A 21,701-nucleotide genomic window follows, 5' to 3' on the forward strand; every position below is an offset into this window, starting at 1 on the left:
TTCTTTGTTGGTGAGGCATAGTATTTAAACAATTGTTCTTCCTAATCTTTGCACACACAATAGACATCCACCCACCACTTTGACATATGTAAATATTAGATCACAAAAAAACAATGGTCAAATTTGAATTATACTTTTTGTCTAAATTGTGGAGTGACTTAAAACCGTGTTTTGCATGTTACATGTTGTACATACCAATTAGCCTGCTCTGTGGTACTTCCATTTGCATGGTAATGGGATGTCCTCTCAAAGAAGAGGTAAATACTGACCTGATACAATTTCTGTAAGAATTTGATGGTGAAATGAGTCAATGAATTTGAGAAAATTAGTATTTTATTATGTGCTGATAATTCCTCAGTGATTACCCAGTAATTTAATAACCACTAGCAAAATTTAGATGATTAGTATACTTCAAAATAGGGAAGGGAATAAAAAGGGTTGGTTTGTGCACACAAATTTTTTTATTTTACCACTTAAGGTGTATTTTTTAAGAAAATAATATAGTTAAGTGGTCTTTTCCCTCATGTACATAGATAGTACTCCCAAATCAGGATTCTTCTCTTAATATAGCATATTCCAATCCATACGAAAAATAATGGCCAGACATTTTAAAAATGAAATCATCAACATCATTGTTCTGTTGTGCTGCAGAAAATGCCCATGATGCTAATCAGCACAACTGAAGTTGTATGAGCTATGAACTGGGGCTGAACAAGAGCCAGAATTTCTTTCCCCAGGGAAATGTCACCTCTCTGGCATGTGTTTGACCTGTACGTGTTCTCAAGATATGACACTATAGATATATTTCCAGGGGCAGGTTGATTCAACATGGTCAGTGCTTTCTGATCAAAATGTCAAGTGAGGACCTTTTCTTTATACTTACACATTTTGAATCCAGCAAACAGGAAATGAGAACTTACAAGTTCTCTATAAGAAGAAAAGAAATTAGGAGGGGCAAACCTTCATGCAAAATCACCCTCTGGTTCTATATAGGATGCTTTTTTGTGCTCAGTTGCAGCCTTGAGACATATGAGCATATATGACCTATAAAGCAAATCCTTTGTGTATGCAATTTTAAAATAAAGAATTTTAATTCAGTAAAAGTCTGAAATGTGTAACTGCTCCAGTGAGCCCAGCTGTGCTTCAAATACTGTAGCAGGATTTTTGTTACAGGTCAAGTTCATCCATAAGTGAAAGGAAGAGAATCCAGTGTAGAGCCAGTGCCGTCATTTGCACAGGGACATGTCTCTAGTAAGATTAAAATGTGAGACCAAAGAGATGGCAGAGCTCTTACCTGAAATTTTATTGTTTGTACCCATCAATTATCTCAAGTAGGCAGATTCTAATCCAGATTTTAATCCAGTCCAAGGAAAATGCAGTGGTTTTCTTTGGTTCTCAGGATTAATGTATTTACACAAAATGGAAGATTAGTTGGAACAAAATTAAAATTTGTTGTTTGCGAAGACTGCTTTTTTAAATTTGAAAAAAGCCCAAGAAGTATACTTAAAAACTTTTGTAAATAGAAACAATCAAATTTATTTGTAGTTTAGGAGAAATTTGATTGGCAGGTAATATATAGAGCAACTACACTAAAAGTCCTGATTTTTCTTTTGTCATGATTTTTCTTTTATATACTCTAGTTAATTCTATTGATAAAGTCAAACCTTTTCACAATCTACTCTTCTGTACTTATCAGCCTAATGCAACATATCCATAAGTAATTAATGCTCCAAATTAAGTGTTGGCTCACGTTCCTTGTAACAGTGAAATAATCCCTGCTCATCCAGAAGCCTGTTTTTCTGTATGGTTCAGTGATTCCTGAAATAATTAAATGAGTACATTTTCCCATTCCACATAACTGAGCATGAAAGAATAAGATATATTTCTTCATCAGCAATATTCAGAGAACAAGAAATAGACTTTGTTTATTATCCTGATTGTAGAAATACTGTAGTCCTGGAGGAATAGACAAATCTGATAACAGCATGGGAAAGCAGAGAGCTGCACAAAAGACTTTATCTATATGGTGGAATTGTTTCAGTCTATAATGACATTTGTCATAAGAGAGAAGATAAAGTTTGTACACAGTATAATCAAGCAAGCAACAGCAGCAATGGATCATAAAAGAAGGAGAAACTTTCATTATATGTAAGGGATTGGGCTCTAAAATGTAGTTAGAAATACTGGAAAAGGGGAAACACATTAGAAACCTATTATTGAAAATATATGGTAAAATAAGCAGATGGCTACATTAAAAAGCATTTATTTTAAGCATTTATGAATGTTTAAAGATTACTTCATGAAGAAGTGAGAAATAAATATTTCCATTTAAACATTTTCACTAGCTTTTTTATATTAAGAATTGTATCGCCAGTGTAATTTTCCTTTGTAATTGAGCAAGTCTACTCCATCTTTTTAAAGCATAGAGAAACAGTTTAAAATTATGAAAAAACATTGGGCATTGAAGGTTTTAATACTAAAAGGACATGCTTCTATATCATTCCCCATGTATTCTTTACCTCAGTATCATTATCAGTATTGAGTTCTCTGGATTGGAAGTCAAATCAAGTGGTTTGTGACTACCAGCAATATAAGCATAGCCAGGATCCTGAAAAAATCCATTGATCACTACCAAATGTGCATATATTCCCTCAAAATGTTTTAAATTACAAGTTGCTAAGGGTATGTAAAGGAGATGAGGTTACACCTAGCCCTCTGTATGCTACAGCTGCCTCAGACATTCACAAGCTCTGAACAACAGGTCCAGCAGCTGCCTTGTATAGGCAAGCACCAGGACCCAAAGAGTACAGAGATGTGTCCTCAGCACAAATACATGCCCATTGACAATGCTGTTTCCATTAATATAGTCTTGAAACTTCTGTGAAATCCAGTATCTATAGCTGAAACAAGTACTTTTCCTAAGATAGGTGTGGGTGTGCTGCGAACCTCTCACATAAGCAGCTAGAGCTATATACCTAGAAACACACACACATACACATATATACATACATATATATGTGTATATACCACCAGAGTTTTTCTGATTTGTGTATATAAATGTATTGGTATGCATAATATATATATAAATATAAACCAGATACTGTTAAACATTCAGTAAGAAAAAAATTCTCATTTATGCAGTTTCGTATCTTCCCTCTCAACAGGGAGATCTTATGTATCTCCCCGTAAGTCACACTAGCAAAAGTGCACACAGTTTATTAAAGTGGCTGCTCCTTTGATCTTAATGATTTGTTTTACTAGGGCTAGAATAAAACCAACAAGCCATGAGCGTAGCTCATCTTTCATTCTGCAGTGATAGTGGTCTCTGATAAAGCAAAAGTGACTGGAATGACTCTGTAAATAGCTTGCTTGTAAGGATAAATGCTGTTACATGCACACTATGCTAAAGACTGAGATGCTTCCTAAATGATCTTACATTATTACAGGTTTTAATGATGTTGTGTGTGAAGCCCCTGGCAAGACTTACAAATCTGCTCCTCAATTTTGAAATCTGATTTCTGCATTTAGTACCTGTCCTTTGTTGTCTACTTATTAAGAATCTTACTATCTTACATTAATTATTTATCTTTGCATTAAAAACTATGTTCTGATTCAGCAAGACAATAAAGCTTATTATGTAATGCCACTGAAGTCAGTCTGACTCAAGCAAACCCTGACGTGTTATGCAAAAGATAGATAGCAATAGGATGGAGTTGAGAGTTTTACTGAATTTAAACATTATCGTTTGCCCCGCACCTAAATATTCAGTGCATCCCATATAGCTAGATGATATTTATGAATTATTTTTACACGTGGTTTTGTATTTGTGGACACACTCAGAGTCCTTCGGTGGATTAATAAATAGGGCTCACAAACATATGAGAAAAAGATTTTGTGTGGCCAAAATAACACCCATGCCTTCACTAAGACAGTGACTAGAGATACTTTATTAAATACTTTCAAGCATTTGTTATGTTGGATATTTGTGGAATTCCCATACTTTCTGGGCCATCCCCATTCTGATCTACACACTCAATTCATGATTCCATGTGTTTGCCCACATAGTTTCGTAAAATTATTTCATAAGTTTTGTCTTAATTTTACTGTATTCAAAATCTACTTCAAAAAATAGGTCTTAATTATTTTAAATCCACGTGACTGTTTATTCATTCTTAAAGATATCGGAGATTTTATTTTATTTCAAAAAACCCTCGAAACATCTCAAAGATAAATTCTCTCTGTTTCCTGACACTAATGTCCTTTTCTGTTTAGGCAAATAGCCTCCTTAACTCTAAGTCATCAAGTAGTTTCTTAAAACTGATGTTCACACTTAAGATCGTATGTTAGCAGATGAACTGCTTGTGTAAAACACTCTTGTCTAAAAAACCCAAAGGCCATTAATGAGCAAAAAGTACTTTATTCCTGCAAAGTGCAGAAATTATTTATGTGTAGAGCTTTGCAATTTGCTTAACAGTGAAAATTTTAAAACTGCCACATTCCACAGAAGTTATGGAAGTCCTGAAGTCAGTCTGAGTTTCAATATTAGCTTCTGCAGTCAATGTATTGCAGCAGTAGCTGAGCAGATGCAAAAATTCTTTTTTGTTATTTCTTCTTCAGTATTTCAGGCCTGAGTGAGTGCAGTCTGATTGAAAACCCCATAGAAAGCCTTTCTTCTCTCATGCCATAAAGTGCACTTGAGACTGAAGAATCTAATCTAAGAAATGAAAGGAGCCCACTCCGTCCCTTCCAGTGTAGATCTAAGAAGAAAAAAACTTAAGAACAGTCAAATTAAGTCAGTTACGTGCCCGTCTGTTCCAGAAACACATTTCCTAAGGTACCCAGTAGAGGGCAGTTAGAGAGGAGGAAGAGGGCAAGGTGTTCACGGTGCAGTTCGTGTTAGGAAAGTCATATGTAAATCAGTGCAACTGGACACAAGTAGAAAAATAAGTACATACTTAAATGTTGTGTTTTGGACTGAGGCTTTAAGTGGAAAAGAGATCCCGGTGTTTTATCAAAGCCTCATCTCCAAGAATCAGGTTTGTGTGGATGAAGACTCATAGAGTTACCTGTGGTAATCTGAATTAAATTCCTTGAGGTAATTTTGCCAGATACAAGGAGGAAAGCAGAAACTTTAATTGGTAGAGATAGCAGTATAATAGTAGTCCATTTAAACTGGGGTGAAAGAATAATGCCTAGAATAACTGGCACTATATGCAACATTAAATATTTCATGAAAACCTACACAGAGCTATAGATGTTAAAATTTAAGCTACCCATGCAGATCAATAAATAAAAATATGCTTAATTATTAATCATCTCTCTTTATCACTTTAATTACAGAAACAACCTTTCTGGAGGCTGTGAAGCAAAAAAGCTGATTAGCATATCTAAACAAGTTTAAAAACCGTGGGGGAAAATACATGAATCTTTTTATTTAGTGCTTTAATAGAACCACATTTGCATAGACATCCAACAGAAGAAAAACAGTAATCTATACGGAAAACTTGGTAGTTTATGTTTATCAATAAGCTCAGGTGTGGGTAAACATATTCTGAAGTGTTTGGATAACCAAGGACTAGAATTGCTCTGGGGAAAAGGAATTGCTAATACCTTTAACCACAAACTGGCTTGAAAATCCTTGGATTTAGCTGTTGAGGACCCAGGCAGGCACACTCATGTAATATATGTACATACACATATTCAGTATTTGCCTTTGCAGAGCCTGTATTTGCAGACTGATGCCACACAAGGATTTTTACAACCACTTGTTTTTATCCCAAGAACCAGTACAGGAGAATTAGTTTAGTAAAGCAACTGTGTTGAGGAGGTGGCTTTGTAACAGTTTCTTTTGCATGTGTACATACATACATGTGTAGGTACCTCTGTGTGTATATGTATTTATCTATATGTGTATATGTAACTACATATTTGCAGGCCCTTTATTTGGGCAGATACTTTCAATTTCTACACATCTGCCTTTTTTCATCTTCGTGTCCTCTTTATACTGCCTCTTCTTCAGGAACTCAGTTTCTATGTCTGTAGAGCAGTCACAAGCAGTCCCAAGTTTCTTAGCCAAAGGACCACTTCCTTCACATGCTTTTCAGAGAACTCTGACACATTCTTTAAGCTAGTAGGTGCATCAAAACCTGAACCTTCTACAGGGCTTTTCTATGCAGTTTTTACTATTTTCCAATTCATCTTGACATCTACTCTGGCTATGAGCTTTGTTCTGTGCAGTAGTTGACACTTCTCCAGGACTCTACAGACAGGTACCATTGGGATTTCTTTACCAGCATTTCTTTCTGAAAGGAATTATTTGAAGTATAAAATCCTAAAAACCTTATGTGAAATTGCATGCCACCTACTGGTGTAGAGCTATAAGTAGATAAGTATTTACTTATTTTATAAGTAAATAAGTATTAGTAAGTACATAAGCATAAGTAAAGGGGAATAGCAATTTATCTTGCCATTTTCACTGATGAAATCTGATACTGATCTGGTACATGCTTAGTCAAAACAACCATTTCAACAGTGTCAGAAGTGTTAATGCTTCCTTGCATTGTAAGGTGTATCAGTATTATAGTCAGCTACTTCACTGTATGAGTCTATAGCTGAGAAGCAAAGTTTTCCGATTTGGAAACCTGTCTGTCCACAAATGAACACCGTGTTCTAAAACTTCTCATGGAATTTTTTCCTGGGCTGCATTAAAATAAGCATGGTGAGCAGGTCAAGGGAGGGGATTCTCCCCCTCTACTCTGCTCTTGTGAGACCCCACCTGGAGCTCTGTGTCCAGCTATAGAGCCCTCAACATTGGAAGGACATGGAGCTCTTGGAGCGAGTCCAGAGGAGGATCACAAAGATGATAAGAAGAACCTCTCCTATGAGGACGGGCTGAGAGAGTTGGGGTGTTTCAGCCTGGAGAAGAGAAGGTTCTGGGGAAATGTAGCAGCTTTCCAGTACCTGAAGAAGCTACAGGAAAGCTGGGGAGGGACTTTTTAAAAGGGCATGAAGTGATAGGACAAAGGGTAAAGCTTTTAAACTGGAAGAAGGCAGATTTAGGTTAGATATTGGGAAGAAATTCTTTAGTGTACAGGTGATGAGATCCTGAAATATATCACCCTGGGACGTTGTGGACACCTCATCTCTGGAAGTGTTCAAAGCCAGGGTGGATGGGGTTTTGTGCAGTCTGCTCTAGTGGGAGGTGTCCCTGCCCATGCTGGGGAGATGGAACTGGATGATCTTTAAGGTCCCTTCCAGCCCCAATCTGTCTGATTATATGATGTTTCTGACTTAACAGTAAGTGGACACATTTTGTCTGAGTTAACCTTAGCAGGATGTTTGTGGATCAAACTGCTCTCAGTTAAAGCCAGGCAATTCTTGTCAAGTAGCTTCCACTGACTATCTTACTACCCCTTCCAAATTACTGTGAAATTAACCTTGATCAGAGATTCCAAATCACCAGATGAACAGAGAGAAGTAGCCCAGTTCCTCCTGCATATTCAGTGATGCCTGGCTGAATGTTCAGTCATCAGTATATTTCACTTGCAATTTTGCTTTAAGTTATTTTAATAATGTTCTTCATTTTGACTTAATGTCATTTTGATTTTGGTAAAATTACATCAACAGTTCATTTGGTCACATTAAATCACAATATAATCTCTATAATAGTTTTATCCTTGCTCATCCTAGAAAGCTCAGTTGTATCGTGAGACCGTTTGGTGAGAAATTCCTCTCCCAGCACCTCCTTGCCAACATAGTTCTGTATTCCCCTCTTCCCAGCACACTCCTCATAGTTAGATATAAATGTTACATGGTGGAATTCAGCATGCTGCCTGCAGTCTCATCTTCAAGACATGTCAAGTTTTAATCATCTGAGATTACAGTCTCTGTGAGAATGACTTCTTCAGTCATGGGACACCTTTTCAAATATCCCACAGATTCCCCAGTTCACCACAGAGTCAAGGTCTTGGAAGGTGCAGGGACGTATGTGCAACCGCTTAAAATACTATGTATTGTCGGGAAATTGCCTGGATTTGAGAAGTTAAATATAACTCCCTGTAGAGTCTTGTAGCATCCCCCTCCCTAGTTTATTCCCAGTTATAAAGTCCCATTTATTTTGCAAGATACATTTTACTGAATTGGGTCATTCATGTAGGTATAAATCAGGTCATTGCAATTTATTTGTGATCTTGCAGTAAAGCTTGACATTTTGTCTCACCTTCCTGAGTATGCCATTTTTTTAGTCTGTCCTTCTAGCAAGTGATATATCTCACTGCCATTTCATTTTGCTTAACCTACTCCTCCCCAAAGCTCCTATTATTTTTTTTTCTTTGGGTATTTTTTTGTAGTCTTTTCCACAGTCTAGGATTTTTTAAGTTCACTTGATATTTATTTCCTGCAGAGCTTCTTTTGCAATTCTTTTAATGTTAACAAGGGGAAGTTTAAATCTATTGTACCTGCACTTGGCTTTGTTAGTTATTTCATGAGCTGATGCCTTTTGGTGGTTAGCTTCAGGGAATTTGTATTCCCCTGCTTCATTAATTATTGCCCATGCAGGTGAAGCAGGCATTTCCCTCATATTCTTGAAACCCAATTACATGAGAATATCTGTTTCTCAGTATTCAGCAGATTCCAGCTCCCCTAAGGTGACTAAGAGCTGTAATTAAAGATAGCAACTGGATTTTAATGTCAGTATTTTTGCACATGATTGTGTAGCATCTCTGCCTGCAACAGACTAAACACTGTAGCTGTTGCAGTGATTTACCATTGATTTATGTGTTCCCAGCTCTCTTTTTTAACCAAGATATATGATAATCAGTTTATTCCTGATGGTCCATTAAAAATAACTGCATTATGGACTAGATGCCAAGCCTTGTTAGATACAGTGCAGGTTTGATTAAGCATGCAGTAACCTGGTCAGAACTAGAAATGTGGTTCAATGGAACCAGGCAGAGCCTCACAGTGAACGTGTGGTAAGAATGTAGCAGTCCCCCAAAGAGTACCGACTAGAGGGAGAAAACACCGCTGCAGCTTGAACTCTTGTGGTCTCTCGGACTCTAGACCGCAGCCAGGCTCTGCCCCTGGCACATCCTGGAAGAGCTCAAGTGGCTGTGCAGGACCGCAGGAAGGGTGCTGGTCCCTTCCACTTAATCATTTTTGTTTTGCCCTATTTGATCATACAGATCATGTCCTTTATTTGCTTGCAAAGCAGGAACTGAAAATGTTTAAATATTTCGCATGATTTCTGTATTTTCTTTGGAACTGCTGCTGTATTTTCTTTGGAAGCAGTTATGATTCAGGATTTACTGGCACCAAGCCCTTCTGAGATACGTACTAAATACTCTCAGGAACATGATTCATTCATATGATTTAGAAAAGAGACACTTAATTCAGCTCATATTCTTCCAGTTCACTCCCTGAAAATGTACGTTTAAAATTTTAATTGAATTTAGAGATGACTCTACTTTGTTTGTGGCATCTGCTGTTTTTTCCTTCTTTTCTTTTCACTTCTTCCCCTCCCTCCTTTGCCTTCTCCTCTCCTCTTTCCTTCTCCCCTTCCTTCACCTCCTTCTCTCATTCACACTTTTTTCAATTTCATGTGTAACAGACATTCCTCTTTTATTTTTGCAGTTTGAAACTTCTTTCTAAATCAATAAAAATACCTGATTTTTTCACTGGAAAAGTATGTAGAGCAGAGCAGAATCAGAATTTTCTCTTTAAGACTGGAATTTAAAATGAAAGACAAAATAATTGTTTTTGCTGCATCCAGCATAGTACTTTAAAAAAACCTCCCTGGTAATTCTGGTCTGTCCCAAAACCAAAAGTACAAGTGACAGCTTAATATCCAGGGATCCTTCCAAGTCAGGTATATTCCTTGCCATAATTTCAGAGAGCTGTAAATTTAAGATTCTTGGTCACTTTAAACCAAAAATGTGTTCCTAGTGTTTCTTTCCCTCTCAGCCCACCCCACCACCTGTGTGTCTTCCTTTTACCCCCCCCATTCAATGCATCATTAGTACCACCACTGCTAACATATTGCTCCATGAGCAACATGAGCAAGTGAGCAGGTTTTCATGCTGAGGCTCTCCAAGGTTAGTCAGGTCAGTAGGATCCTTGCAAATTACTTCATTGACTTCAGGGCCTCGAAGGTAAGCGCATCTATAGCTACATACCAAAGGGCTTTCATGAGCACCAGTAGAATGAGTCACAGAAAATACATGGAAGTGGCTCCCCAGAAGTTCCATCTTTCAGAATGAATAAATGGCATATAGAATGACTTAGACTTTTCTTCCCCTACATGTACTCCATGCAATTAAGAACCTAGATTCCAAATACAGATTTTAATAAGGCACTAATTTTCAGAGAATATGGCCCTGACAGCTTTTATTTTACTTTCTGAATACAGCTATTGCCACACTGTTAAATATCTAGCTATATCTCCAGAATTTTCTATGACAGCAGCTTCAGAGGAGGTTGCAAAAGACTCTCTGAGTAATAAATTTCACACTTCCAGTGAAGGAGTTTAATCTGAATTCTCCTAGGAATAGAAAATCCTTCTCAGAAGGATAATCCAAAGCTGCACTCCAGGTTTCAATGATACTACCTGTCAGCGGGCACCAGTGGTTCATGAGACAAAACTTTGAGATGTTCTTTATTTGTTTCCTTATCTGTATTTTAAGCATACTTCTTACTTTCCATAACACTAAGCTTTCTAGTGAAACAGGAAAAGGTATCATTTACCATATCACTTACTAATTCATAAAACCTTACTATTTGCTCTATTAAGCTCTTCTCCTGTCTGTGCAGCAGAGCTCACTGAAATCTCTCTCTATTCCTGTTTTAATGTATTGATTTGTCATTGTGCTGTTTCCACTAGATAGCTTAAAGGACGGGTGACTAAACTCAGCATTATTCCAAAGGGATAATATAGGATATTTTCAGAATTTATTTTCTCCTGTGCATTGAAGTTGAGGTTACTGAGGGAATTTTTTTTTTCTACCTGGTTATATTTCTGTTCAGAAGACTACAGTCTTGGAGTCCTGACAATTCCTTTTGTTGTGCTTTAGTTTACATTTTCCAATATGAACACTGAACCTGAAGTCAGACCTGCTCAGTCTTGGGTATCTTCCAGTAATAAATGCCTGTTTGACCGGAAAAAGTACTAAAACCCATATAATTATATGCTTCTGTGACTGCTCCTGGCCTTTTCATAACCAGGTATAGAAGTCAAAGTCTGATGCTTTTACTTTTTTGATCTTTACATCAAATACTTCAGATTTTTGAAAATCATTCCAAGTTTTAATTGTCAAGGGAAGCTATGTAAAACAAAGAACAATACAAAATGTGAAGTATGCAGGACAGAGTAATTCTGTACAGATTCTGCCAAGCAAGAGTCCTTTTTTTCCTGGTTTTGTAAAATTCAGGTTTTATGGAAACCATTTGTTTTTCCAGTTCTGTGTTTCTCTCCTGTCCCTTTAGCAATCTCTCTCCAGTAGAGAAGTGCAGGTGGTTTCTTTGGGTGTGCCAAAGACTGGCAAGGTTTAAGCAAAATAAATCAAAGATCCTGATGTGTCCTGAGACCGAAAGACAAGACACAGACCATGTCTGTGTATCTCAGTTTTCTTCCTCCCAGCAGAAACTGGTGATACTCAAACTACAAATCTGGGAGCAGTTTGAAGCACAACTGTCCCCCATACTGTCCCTGGGGTGTCTCTGGAGGCTGCTGGTTGGCAGGAGCCAGCACTATACCAGGCAAGGTGCTGAGTATGTCTGCGATCACCCAGTGCTTCAGCCAAGACCCCAGGCCTATTTCCTGGCATAAATGAAACGCAAATGCCTGAGCAAGCAACACAAGGGAAAACAAAGTTTGTTCTCACTTTTCTTCTTTTGAGTTAAAGTTACAAAAGGAAGGAGATAAAAATCATTAGAGCAGATCCCTTTCCTACTGAAATGCCAGATTAGAAAACAGGGCTATAGTCTTTGATGCATGCAATTCACCCTTGAGGCAGAAAGGACCCTTCTTTCATTTTATGACCAGTTTCAGTCCCTGGATGGCCCAACCCTTGACAGAGCTTTACAGAAACTAGGAAGTTTCTGCTCTGTTTTCTGCAGTGAGCTGCTGTCATAGCCCAAGGTCTGGTAGAGCAGCTCTGTCGTGCCTCTGTACCATGAGGGACTGTTCTGGAAGCAAGACAATCATTGGCTGCCCTTCTGGGTCACTTTTTCCCTGCTGTGTCTCAGTACTGCCAGATAAGCAGAATGAGGGCAGCAGGCTCAGCTGCTGGGCTTTGATTTTTTTTTTCTTTTTTCTCATACAGCAGGGAAGGAGGACAAAATTAGAGAGGGTTACTTTGTGAAACGTCACTAAGCCACTAAACTGCAGGCTTACTGAAGAAAAAAAAACAGCTTTGTTTTGAGTGGTAGGAGGAAAAGTATTGCTTACATTAAAGGTTTGTTTTAATTCTGAAAGCTGTCAGCCACAATTTTTAAGGTATCGTCTGGGAATAACATGAACATCTTTTTTATGGAAGGGATGTCATGAGTGGTGATCAAAAGGTTCCCTTCTTAACTTGAAGATCAAGCTTTGGGAGCACTTGAAAGCTGATTTCTTGGCCCCAGAAGCTTGAGTCAGAGTACTAGAGGTTTGTGCCTAAATTCTGGAAAATTAGGAGCTTCCTGAGGAGAATGCAGAGCTATTCTGTGTGAGGCAAGCAAAAGCATTAAGCACAGAATACCTCTCCTCTCTAGAGTTCATGTACTTTCCTCCAAAAAGCAGCCACATGGAATCCCGTCTTGGAATCCCATCTGGCTGTTGTCACTGTGGCTGGGAACGTGGGAGTCCCATCACCAGCAGGAGAATCCAGGCTGCTGGAGTGCTGCAGAGCAGAAGATGGAGCTGCAGACACCAGAGAGTCTACACTTCTTTACACTCAAGAAACACTGCAGAACAAGTGCAGGCGCTGAGTAGGTTTAGGCATCTCCCAGTCTGGGTAATTGCTGTCAAAAGCAGCTTTTTGGATTGCTTTATTGAACTTAGACTCTTATGTTCTACCTAAGTAAAATTCTTTTTTAGTCTTTGTTTGCTCTTGCCCCAAATCAATTAACTTCCAACTCCATGGGGTTTGATTTTCTAATCCAACTGTGATTTTCTAATCCAACCGTTCATTGGTGTAAAACAAGGGCATTTTTTTCTCCCTTCAGATTGTTTTCTAATGGCTTCTTATTTCTTGCCCTCTAAGTGTGTGCCTGAATTCTCTGCATCTTTTTATAAGGGCTTCCCTACTTCCAGGAGTGTTTAATCAAAGAGAAGGCTTATCAGCAGGTTAGCATCAAATGTCAGCATCACTTCATTTCTGACATCTCTTGGAAAAAGTGTTTCATTATCATGCAAATGATGTTAGTCTTTCTTTCCAAGATTCATTGTCACATGGTGTAACATATGGTGCATAGAACTGTGCTCCCAAGATTTATGCAGTAACTTTCATAGCAGAGCAACAATTGTGAGAGCTGAGCCATTAGGTGACAGTCATTACTGCTTCCCAGTGGTTTGATGATTATTTATCCCATGATGGTAAATCCAGCTCCAGAGGGGGGGTGTGTATTATTTCTGCTTTCTTTTAACCCCTTCCATTTTTCTTTAGCTTCGATCAGAAATATCATGGTGCCTTTCACAGTCTATGGCAGACAAAATAGCCTATTAACTTTAATGGGTGCTATTCTCTTTCTTGAGGATGTGTAGTAAGCAAATCATTCACTTGATACTTGGAGTGACAATGTCTTGAACTACACAAAGAAAATAGAAGTTGCTGGTCTCTCTTGGAAATTTTGAAAGTGTCACTAATGGTAGGTAGGACCTCAACTTTTCAAAGGGGCTTGAAACCCTATAAGCAGAATTGGGTAAACATATGAGGGGTTTGAGTCATCAAGAGTACAGGAGTACAGTTCAGTGACTTCATCAGGGCTTCAGGATGTGTCCAGAGTTAAGCATATGTTTGGGTGAATTGTTAACCTCAAGTGTGTGATCAAGTGCTTTGCTGACTCAGGGAGGAGACAGTCGTTACTGCTTGTTGTTTTCCACTTCACCATCTGGGAAGAGGCAGCTTGACAGCACGTGGGCTGTGTGAGACATTAGTGCCTTTCTGAAAGGCTATGAAACAGCCTTGAAGTTTCCAGGTCCTGTGAATTGGGAATTTTTGTCTCAAAGAGCTAACTGGGGTGGAACTACTTCACTGTAGTGTGTGAAAGTGAATTTACCATGCCACAGCATTTGCTGGGTTATCAGTCAACCTAATTAGAATAAACTTGTGCTTTAGTGGAACTACAAATTATGCAGGTGGAAAGCTATACAGAACCTCCAGGTTTGGGGATGTGAAATTGCCTCTTTTCAATTATTTTAGGAAGTCTCTTTAGCTCCTGGACAAATAAAAGAATGTAAATTTCTGAACACTTTCAATTACCGGGTTGTTTCTTTGCTACTCCCATTTTCAGACCTGGGAGAGCACATCTGTGTTTGTATGAAATAAATTCTGTTACAGGCTGTTCAGACAATTCACACTCATGCTGAAGCCAAATAGTGCAAAAAAATGCATATCTGTAATACAGATGTTTTGTTTGGTTTGGTTTTTTTTTTGTTTTTTTTTTTTTGGTGGACAAGTGCAAGATATCTTGATCCCTCAGTATTCTCCAAATTATTTAAACTTTCCCAAAAGTTCTAGGGGTTCATCTGAAAAATCTTCCACATACATCTCCATCTGGACAGCCCACACCCCTCATTCTCTGACTTACAATGCTTTTTCTGTTGCACTGCTTCACTGCTTTGCTTTTTAAATGAATGCTTACAGAAGAATAAATGTCTATTGTAACAGAATTCATTCCTCTGTGGTAACTTTTTTTTTTAATTCTTTTCCAGTGACAAAATGTTCCCAGCTTTTGGATTTGGAGCAAGGATACCCCCAGAATACAAAGTAGGTTCATAAATGACATTTTAAGTTTCCATGCTCTATGAGAGCATGGAAAAATAAGGGAGAAATGGTTTAGTGCAGGGTAAGAGTTGTAGGGAGCAGTTCCCACTGCTTCTTCCAGCTGGCTTCCCAGTCCAGTGATACGTCACTGAATCCAGAAGTCAAAGTTAGACTTAAAATAGTTGTATTACAGCCAAAATATATCATGGTTTTGGCAAAGCTTTGTTAATGGGTGCTAGTCTAGTAAGAGGAGAGCTGTCTAGTAGGAGGAGAACTGAATTTTTGAACAACAGTTGCCAAGCATATTTTGAAGATTTGGAAGCCCTGGTTTGACTGAACCTGTTTTTGGAAGATATGGTTCAGCAAGGCACATAGTATCTATGATGGAGAGGTTGAACATCTTCCTGAAAGCTAAGACCTTAGAAGAATTTTACTTTGTGGCAAATTCCTGTGCCATAGTGGACATATATTAGTGGACATATATATATATTTCAATACCAGGAATATAAATGCAAGAACATGTATCCATGATAGAGAGAAGTGGTATTTCTAAGCAGAACAAATGAGAGTGTTCCACAGGGATGGTGCAATTTTAAGTGTAAATATGCAATCTGTTAGGGCTAGAGTGAAAACACTGGAGTAAAAGAAAGAGCACCCAACGAAGAAAAACCCTAGGAAAAAACAGGCAGAAGTTCAAATCCTATGTTGCATGTGCAGAAGTAATGTGGGCAGGAGTAATGGGTTACTTATTTCTGCACAACTAAATAACCAAGAATTAGGTGAGGGTTCTGCAACTCAGGTACTACCTGGGAAAGAGCAGCACTGAACTTCTGATTATGCAGACTTTGTGCAGTATCCCCATGTCTCCCATGCTGGGTTATGTCAGGTCTGGCAGTGCTAGGAAGGCCAGGTGAACCTGGCCAGGTCAGAATAGTTCTGTACAGAGAGGGTTTGTGTGCCACTCAGCATCATACGGCATGGATCAACAGATGAAAAAAATGTACCAGTGTGCTCCTCATAGCTTGTAGGTTTGATACCTGCATGAGAGTAACAATACTGATGGTCAGCAAATTTGGTAAGTTCTTGCAAATGGTAAGTGCTTGCTTACCTTACTCTAAGGTAAGTCAGTGTATGTCTTAACAGCACTGGCTTCTGAGCTAAGAAGCACTGTTGTGAAGAAGTGTACTGTGCCTGACAAGGTGTTTTGAAGTGATCTGTCCCTGAAAAGTAAAGCCAGTGTTAATCCTTTCCAGAATCAGAGATGACTTCCAGAACTTTGACACAGACTTTTATGTGGTAAATGCACATGGAACATCTCTGTCTGTTGTATATCTCTTCCAACTACAGCAGCTAACAACCAGCTCTGCTATATAAGGAGGGGTGGTCTGGAAAAAAAACGTACTGAACAGTCACCAGATAGGTTATTGAACCACAGTAGCTACTTCTCAAATGTTCATCCCTTTTCCACAATTATGTGCTCCCTACCCAAGGCTGTATAATAGTGTTGACTGGGTGAGTTGATCTGTGTATTACATAGATCTGGGCTCTTTCAAGCCCAGAACTGGCCAGCACTGGCAATTGTCCTAAACAAAAGTACCATCCTGGTGGTGTTCCACGGGCTGACTGTTCCATCATCTACAAGGTGGCCATCATTGCATGGGGAAATCCTGCAATTTCTGGAGCTATAGGGAGCCATATTTATCTAAGAGCTACTTGAAGGAGAATTTAACTTCTGAAGTCTTTTCACTTGTTTGCTGGTGGTGGCAGTAGAATAAAATTCACAGTACAAGACTGCCTTTTTCTCAGCCAGAATAATCAGCTGGTGGCATTGATGCCTCAGGTCACATGAGCATAGTGGCAACAAACCATTTTTAATCCCAAGCAACATCCTCCTCACCTGATTGTGAGAACATTATCTCAGCTGTCAGCAGAAACATGTGTCTTTCCAAAAAGTGATTTCAGGGGGGACTTCATAAACAGATACTTCTACAATTGCCAACACCAATTGATTTTCTGCTTTGGCAAACTGATGTTTGGATAATTTCCTGACAAATACACTTAAGCAAGTCAGAAACTTCCATTGAATGTAGTGGTCCATCCATGGATGAAGAGTCTTGCCCAATAGCATGAGGAGCTCTGAAGAGTCTGTATGTTACTAACCTCTCAAAGCCAAGAAGAGGGAACTTCAGATTTTGAAAAGTTCAGGAAAAGTAAGAGTAGACTAAAGAAGATGGGGCTACTTCCTTTTGGATTACATATGTGTAAGTAAGGAAAATTCTTTAAAGAAACCTCTTTTAAATTTGCTCTCAAAGTAAAGGGAGATGCAGTTGAGAACCAGAACAACATCTTTAATCTGCATGGAAAATTGTGACAGAAAATGACAAAGAGAAAATGACATGACATTAGCTTACCAATGTAATAAAACTTTCAAAAAGAGAAGAACCCTGCTGCAGGGGGACTGGCTCTTCTGTGCAACAGATGGAGGAAAATAATTAGCTTGGTGTCCATCATGGGCACATCCAATAGGGACTGGATTAGGCATTAACAGTCATCTGTCCCTCTCTGTGAAACTCTATACAGCCCATACAGATATCTCTCTTCTTAAAATAAACAGTATCAACACTTTTGAGTCCCTGTTTGGCTTTGGCTGTACTTCTAGATAGAGAAATAAACCCTCGAGGACAGTGAAGAGTTAGTCTCATCATGATGCATTAATAAGTCAAGACCAGTAGACCTGAAAATCTTTCAGAAATTGGCTGTACACTTGTATCATGAAGTTAATTTAAAGCCAACAGTGATGAGTGTTTGATGTGGAAAAAAGCCAAGATGCATAGGAAACAGTGAAGAAACTGATGTAATTAAAAGTAACAAAGACTGTAGAAAAAATTGCTCCCGACTTCTCTCCCCTTAATATCTCCTGCTGCAAAAATAGGGTATTGCTATAGACACCATGGCAATACTACAGATCATCTGCTATTCAAATGTTCTTTTGATGCTTTCAGTCAAATGCATTGCAAGTCATACCTATATCTTTTGGTTTATTAACAACTGCTGTGTCCTAACTGTAAGATTTCGTATCTTCAAATTTAGATTGAACAGTTATGAAAACTTCTAATTCCTGACCCCATCATGTGGAGAAATCAGTTTTTAATTTTAACTTAGAGTGCCTGCTTTTGAGTCTTCAGTCCTAACAAGGTCATCTTACCTGCTCAGTGGTCCCTACACACCAGCAGCTGCCCCTTGGTTTTTTCCACCAGACAAATCCCTATGGCTATGGAATTACTCCCACTGCCAAGGGTTTTTAAGTAACCACAACTAAAACAACATAGTTTCCTTAAAAGTCTAAATGGAAATTGAGCAAAATAAGCATGCCAATAGCACAGTGAGGGAAGGCCATAGCAGCTTGATAACAACAGTAGGGAAAGTGGATCCAGTGGATTCAGGTCAAATGGATGTCAGGGACAGTCACAAGTTTTTAGGAAAAAAAGGCCTGTAGCTCAGTATTCAGCATGAATCAGTGGTAACAAATATCCATTTAATGATCAAATGTTATTTAGGACCAGCTAGAGGCTGCTGCTTTCAGACTGGCCACAAACTTTATTTCTTTCTCCAAGGATTCCTTGTTCCACTAGACCACATGTGGGAAAGGTGTCCATATGTGGTTGGTTTCATTAGGACTTGAGCTCCTACCAGTAATCTGGGATGAGTGCTGGAGGGAAATATCCACCTGTCCATTTAATTAGATTCCAGCATCTTCACATTCTACATTCTACAAAAGAAAAAAATAAAGTCATGTTTGCTATGCCAACTATTATTCAGCATGGAAAAATATAGCCCCCGTTTTACATTAGCACTTCAGATCAATGTCAGCATCCACCTCTGCAGGCTCTTTATTAAGAGTGAATCCCTTTAAAACCATGTTTTTATACATGTTTTCTACAGAATTTCCGTATCAAGAATGCACTACTATGTTACCCTGACTTTATTTTCCCCCATTTCAGCTGCGAATGAAACATTTCAGCTGATGGCAGGAAAAAAAAAAAAAAAAAAAAAAAAAGAACGAAAAAACCCACAGGTTTTTAGCACCATGAGGAATCTGTGGGAGTGAAGGAAACAAGACATGCCATATATAACATTCCTCGTCTGTCTAGAGATCTTTCATCCAATATTCATCAATATGATCTTGTTTTCTCATGGCCTGACACCGTGCTCCTTGATCTTCATAAACCTCTGGGAGCAGTTTTCCCCATTTTTGTTTCTAACAAGTGAAATTTGCAGAACTTGCTGGTTATTCCACACCAGTGTCTCAAATCCATCTCTTTTTTTGCAACAAGAAGTATCTGAAAAGCGTTGCAAAAGGTTACAGTGAAGAGGAGGAAAGACAGCTGAACTACACGCACAAATTTCCTAGTAGGCAGAACTCAAAGGAGTTCTGAAAAACCCACAGCAGCACAAAACTTACTGTTAAAATGAAGAGAAAGTTAGAATTGTGCCAACCCCATGGCAGGTATATATTTTCAATAGCAAAGTGCTCTTTCCTAAAGGAGAGTTGCAGGCTGACACCTGAGTGGGTATGAAACAACTTGCACTTTGTTTTAACACAGTCCCTGGTTATTTCTGCATTTTTAATGCAACCTGAGAAGAGTTGCTGGACAGAGCCTCACTGCAGTTACAGAAACAGTACAGCATCTTTTCAACCCTAAACTGCACTATCTGGTTTGTTGGACAGGTAAGGGACTTGAAAAGTGCTGTGATCTGTATAATTCCCACACTTTGGAGGAGCTGTTTGAGGGCAAAAAGATTCACAAGCCTGACAAAAAACAAACAACACAAGTATGTGTAATAGACCAAGGGAAAAAAATCAGAATTTGTCACCTTAACCACACAACCTTGATTTAGACGTGGAAATGAGGCAGCATGCTCAAAAATCAAGTGCAGAGGAAAATAAATGGACAAGCTTTGCCAAGCAGAAATATCTACAGTGTGGTCTCAGCCAGAGACACAAGCTGTCCAGCTCCCAAAAAACTGTTCGATTAATGAACATTCCCAAAATAATATCTTTTGAGCAATGGTCCTTTAAATTCATTACTGTCTTAAGCTTTTGCAAAACATGCAGGCATTCCATATTTAATTTTCACACTGGCAGTGGCTTAATAGTGTTTGATTTATTCACAGATAAGTGTTCAGCATTCTGTATCAGCATTTAAATTTGTATGCATCTTTGTTCATGGTTTTTTTTAAATCTCTGTTTAAATTAGTAGGAAAGCACTCCTAAACATAGCTGAATTTATCAGATTGTTTGTGAGGTATTTCCAGTACTATCACCGGAAAGCTGGAGCTATTTGGGACAGTGAAGTTAAATTAGTTCAACAATCTAGAGAGAGAGAAAAAAAGGATTATTGATTTTCAGAATAGAGGCATTTATTTTCAGCATTTGGAAAATTAATTAAAAACATGGTTTCTGAGTTAAAGCCGCTTTTTATTTTAAATGTAGTTCAGTTATATTAAAAATTTTTTTTTAAATGTTGACGACAAATTAGAAAAATATTTAAATGCAACCTAAATAGAATGCTTTTGCATAGGCCAAGAGTTTTCAAGCAATTTGGTCTATGATGTTGTGCGATTTTGTTATTTGTCAGATTCCAAGGTAGAGTTTTTGTTTGTATTTTGCTGTTTCTATCTCAGTCCAGAAAACTTTTTTTCTAAGAAATCTCAAAAATTCCAATGAACTAGGAAATTATCCTTGCCTTTCAGCCTTAAGAAGAAACCTACTTAACAAGGGTAATGTATAAGGATGAATTTCAGTACATCCCAACATGTTAGGATGTTGGGAAGTAAGTTACCTCCTATCAAATTGAGCATGGTTATGATTCCTGTAGGAGTCTTGTAGTTCGATTGTACACTGTACAATGAAGACATTGTACAGTGACAAAATTTTTTTTACAATCGGCAAAAATATTTTAGATCTTTGATGTAGTTGATGTATCCTCAGAAATGCTGTTGTTAGAATCTACATCACTATGTATGTTAGAACTATTTATTTTGCTTGGCAAAAATCTTGAAGAAATTACCTGAGCAATAATATGTTCCTCGTGAAGGAAGTTCCTGGACAGCTGTGTTTGAATAATCCCACATCAATCATAGTATCTGCTAAATATTTTATCTGGAGTCCTGCAGAGGAAAAAGATGAGAACATAGCTAAGTGCTAGTAATTGTTCTCAGTTGGAGGCTTTCAGTGCTGTTTTGTGCAGCCACCCAGGTAATGCCACACTGTGCATATGTAATCACCTCTGCACTCCATAATTTCTCTTTCCCTTTATGGATTGATTTTATGGATTTATTGTAGAGAGGGGACCAGAGATGACCAAAGCTACATATTTGAAGCAATCCAGTGGCTGTGGCAAAATCACAGTTCTGCAAGGACATTTCCTGTTGTGACACTGATTCCACCATAGACCAGGATCTGTAGTTCAGTGCAAAGTTCTCTGTTCCAGGTACCAATGTGGCTTGACATATTCCCAGATTTCCTGACTGTCAGATTGATCCATCATACAAAAGACCTTAGTGGACTGTATAAAAAAGCTCACTTTTGAATAGCCAACTGTCTTGTTTTCCCTAAGAATTGCCAGTTTTCAGCACCTTAGACATTCACTTTTGTGCCTCCTTTTCCCCATTAGCTTATTAGTTCTGGAAGTGCATGAGGACTGTGTCATTCAGTATCAGAAAGATGTAATTTACTAT

At 38.3% G+C, this 21,701-nt stretch overlaps 1 protein-coding gene across 1 annotated transcript in view; it reads left to right on the plus strand.

Moving 5' to 3' along the window:
* The window catches only part of CPNE4 (copine 4), a 226,541-nt gene that overhangs the window by 190,267 nt on the left and 14,573 nt on the right, over window positions 1–21,701 (plus strand). The window contains exon 12 of the mRNA XM_030444982.1: window positions 14,909–14,963. Coding sequence (XP_030300842.1) covers window positions 14,909–14,963 — 55 coding nt within the window. The remainder of the gene's footprint in view (window positions 1–14,908; window positions 14,964–21,701) is intronic.

This window comes from Calypte anna, chromosome 2, assembly GCF_003957555.1.
Source record: "Calypte anna isolate BGI_N300 chromosome 2, bCalAnn1_v1.p, whole genome shotgun sequence".
In the NCBI taxonomy this organism is placed as follows: Eukaryota; Metazoa; Chordata; class Aves; order Apodiformes; family Trochilidae; genus Calypte; species Calypte anna.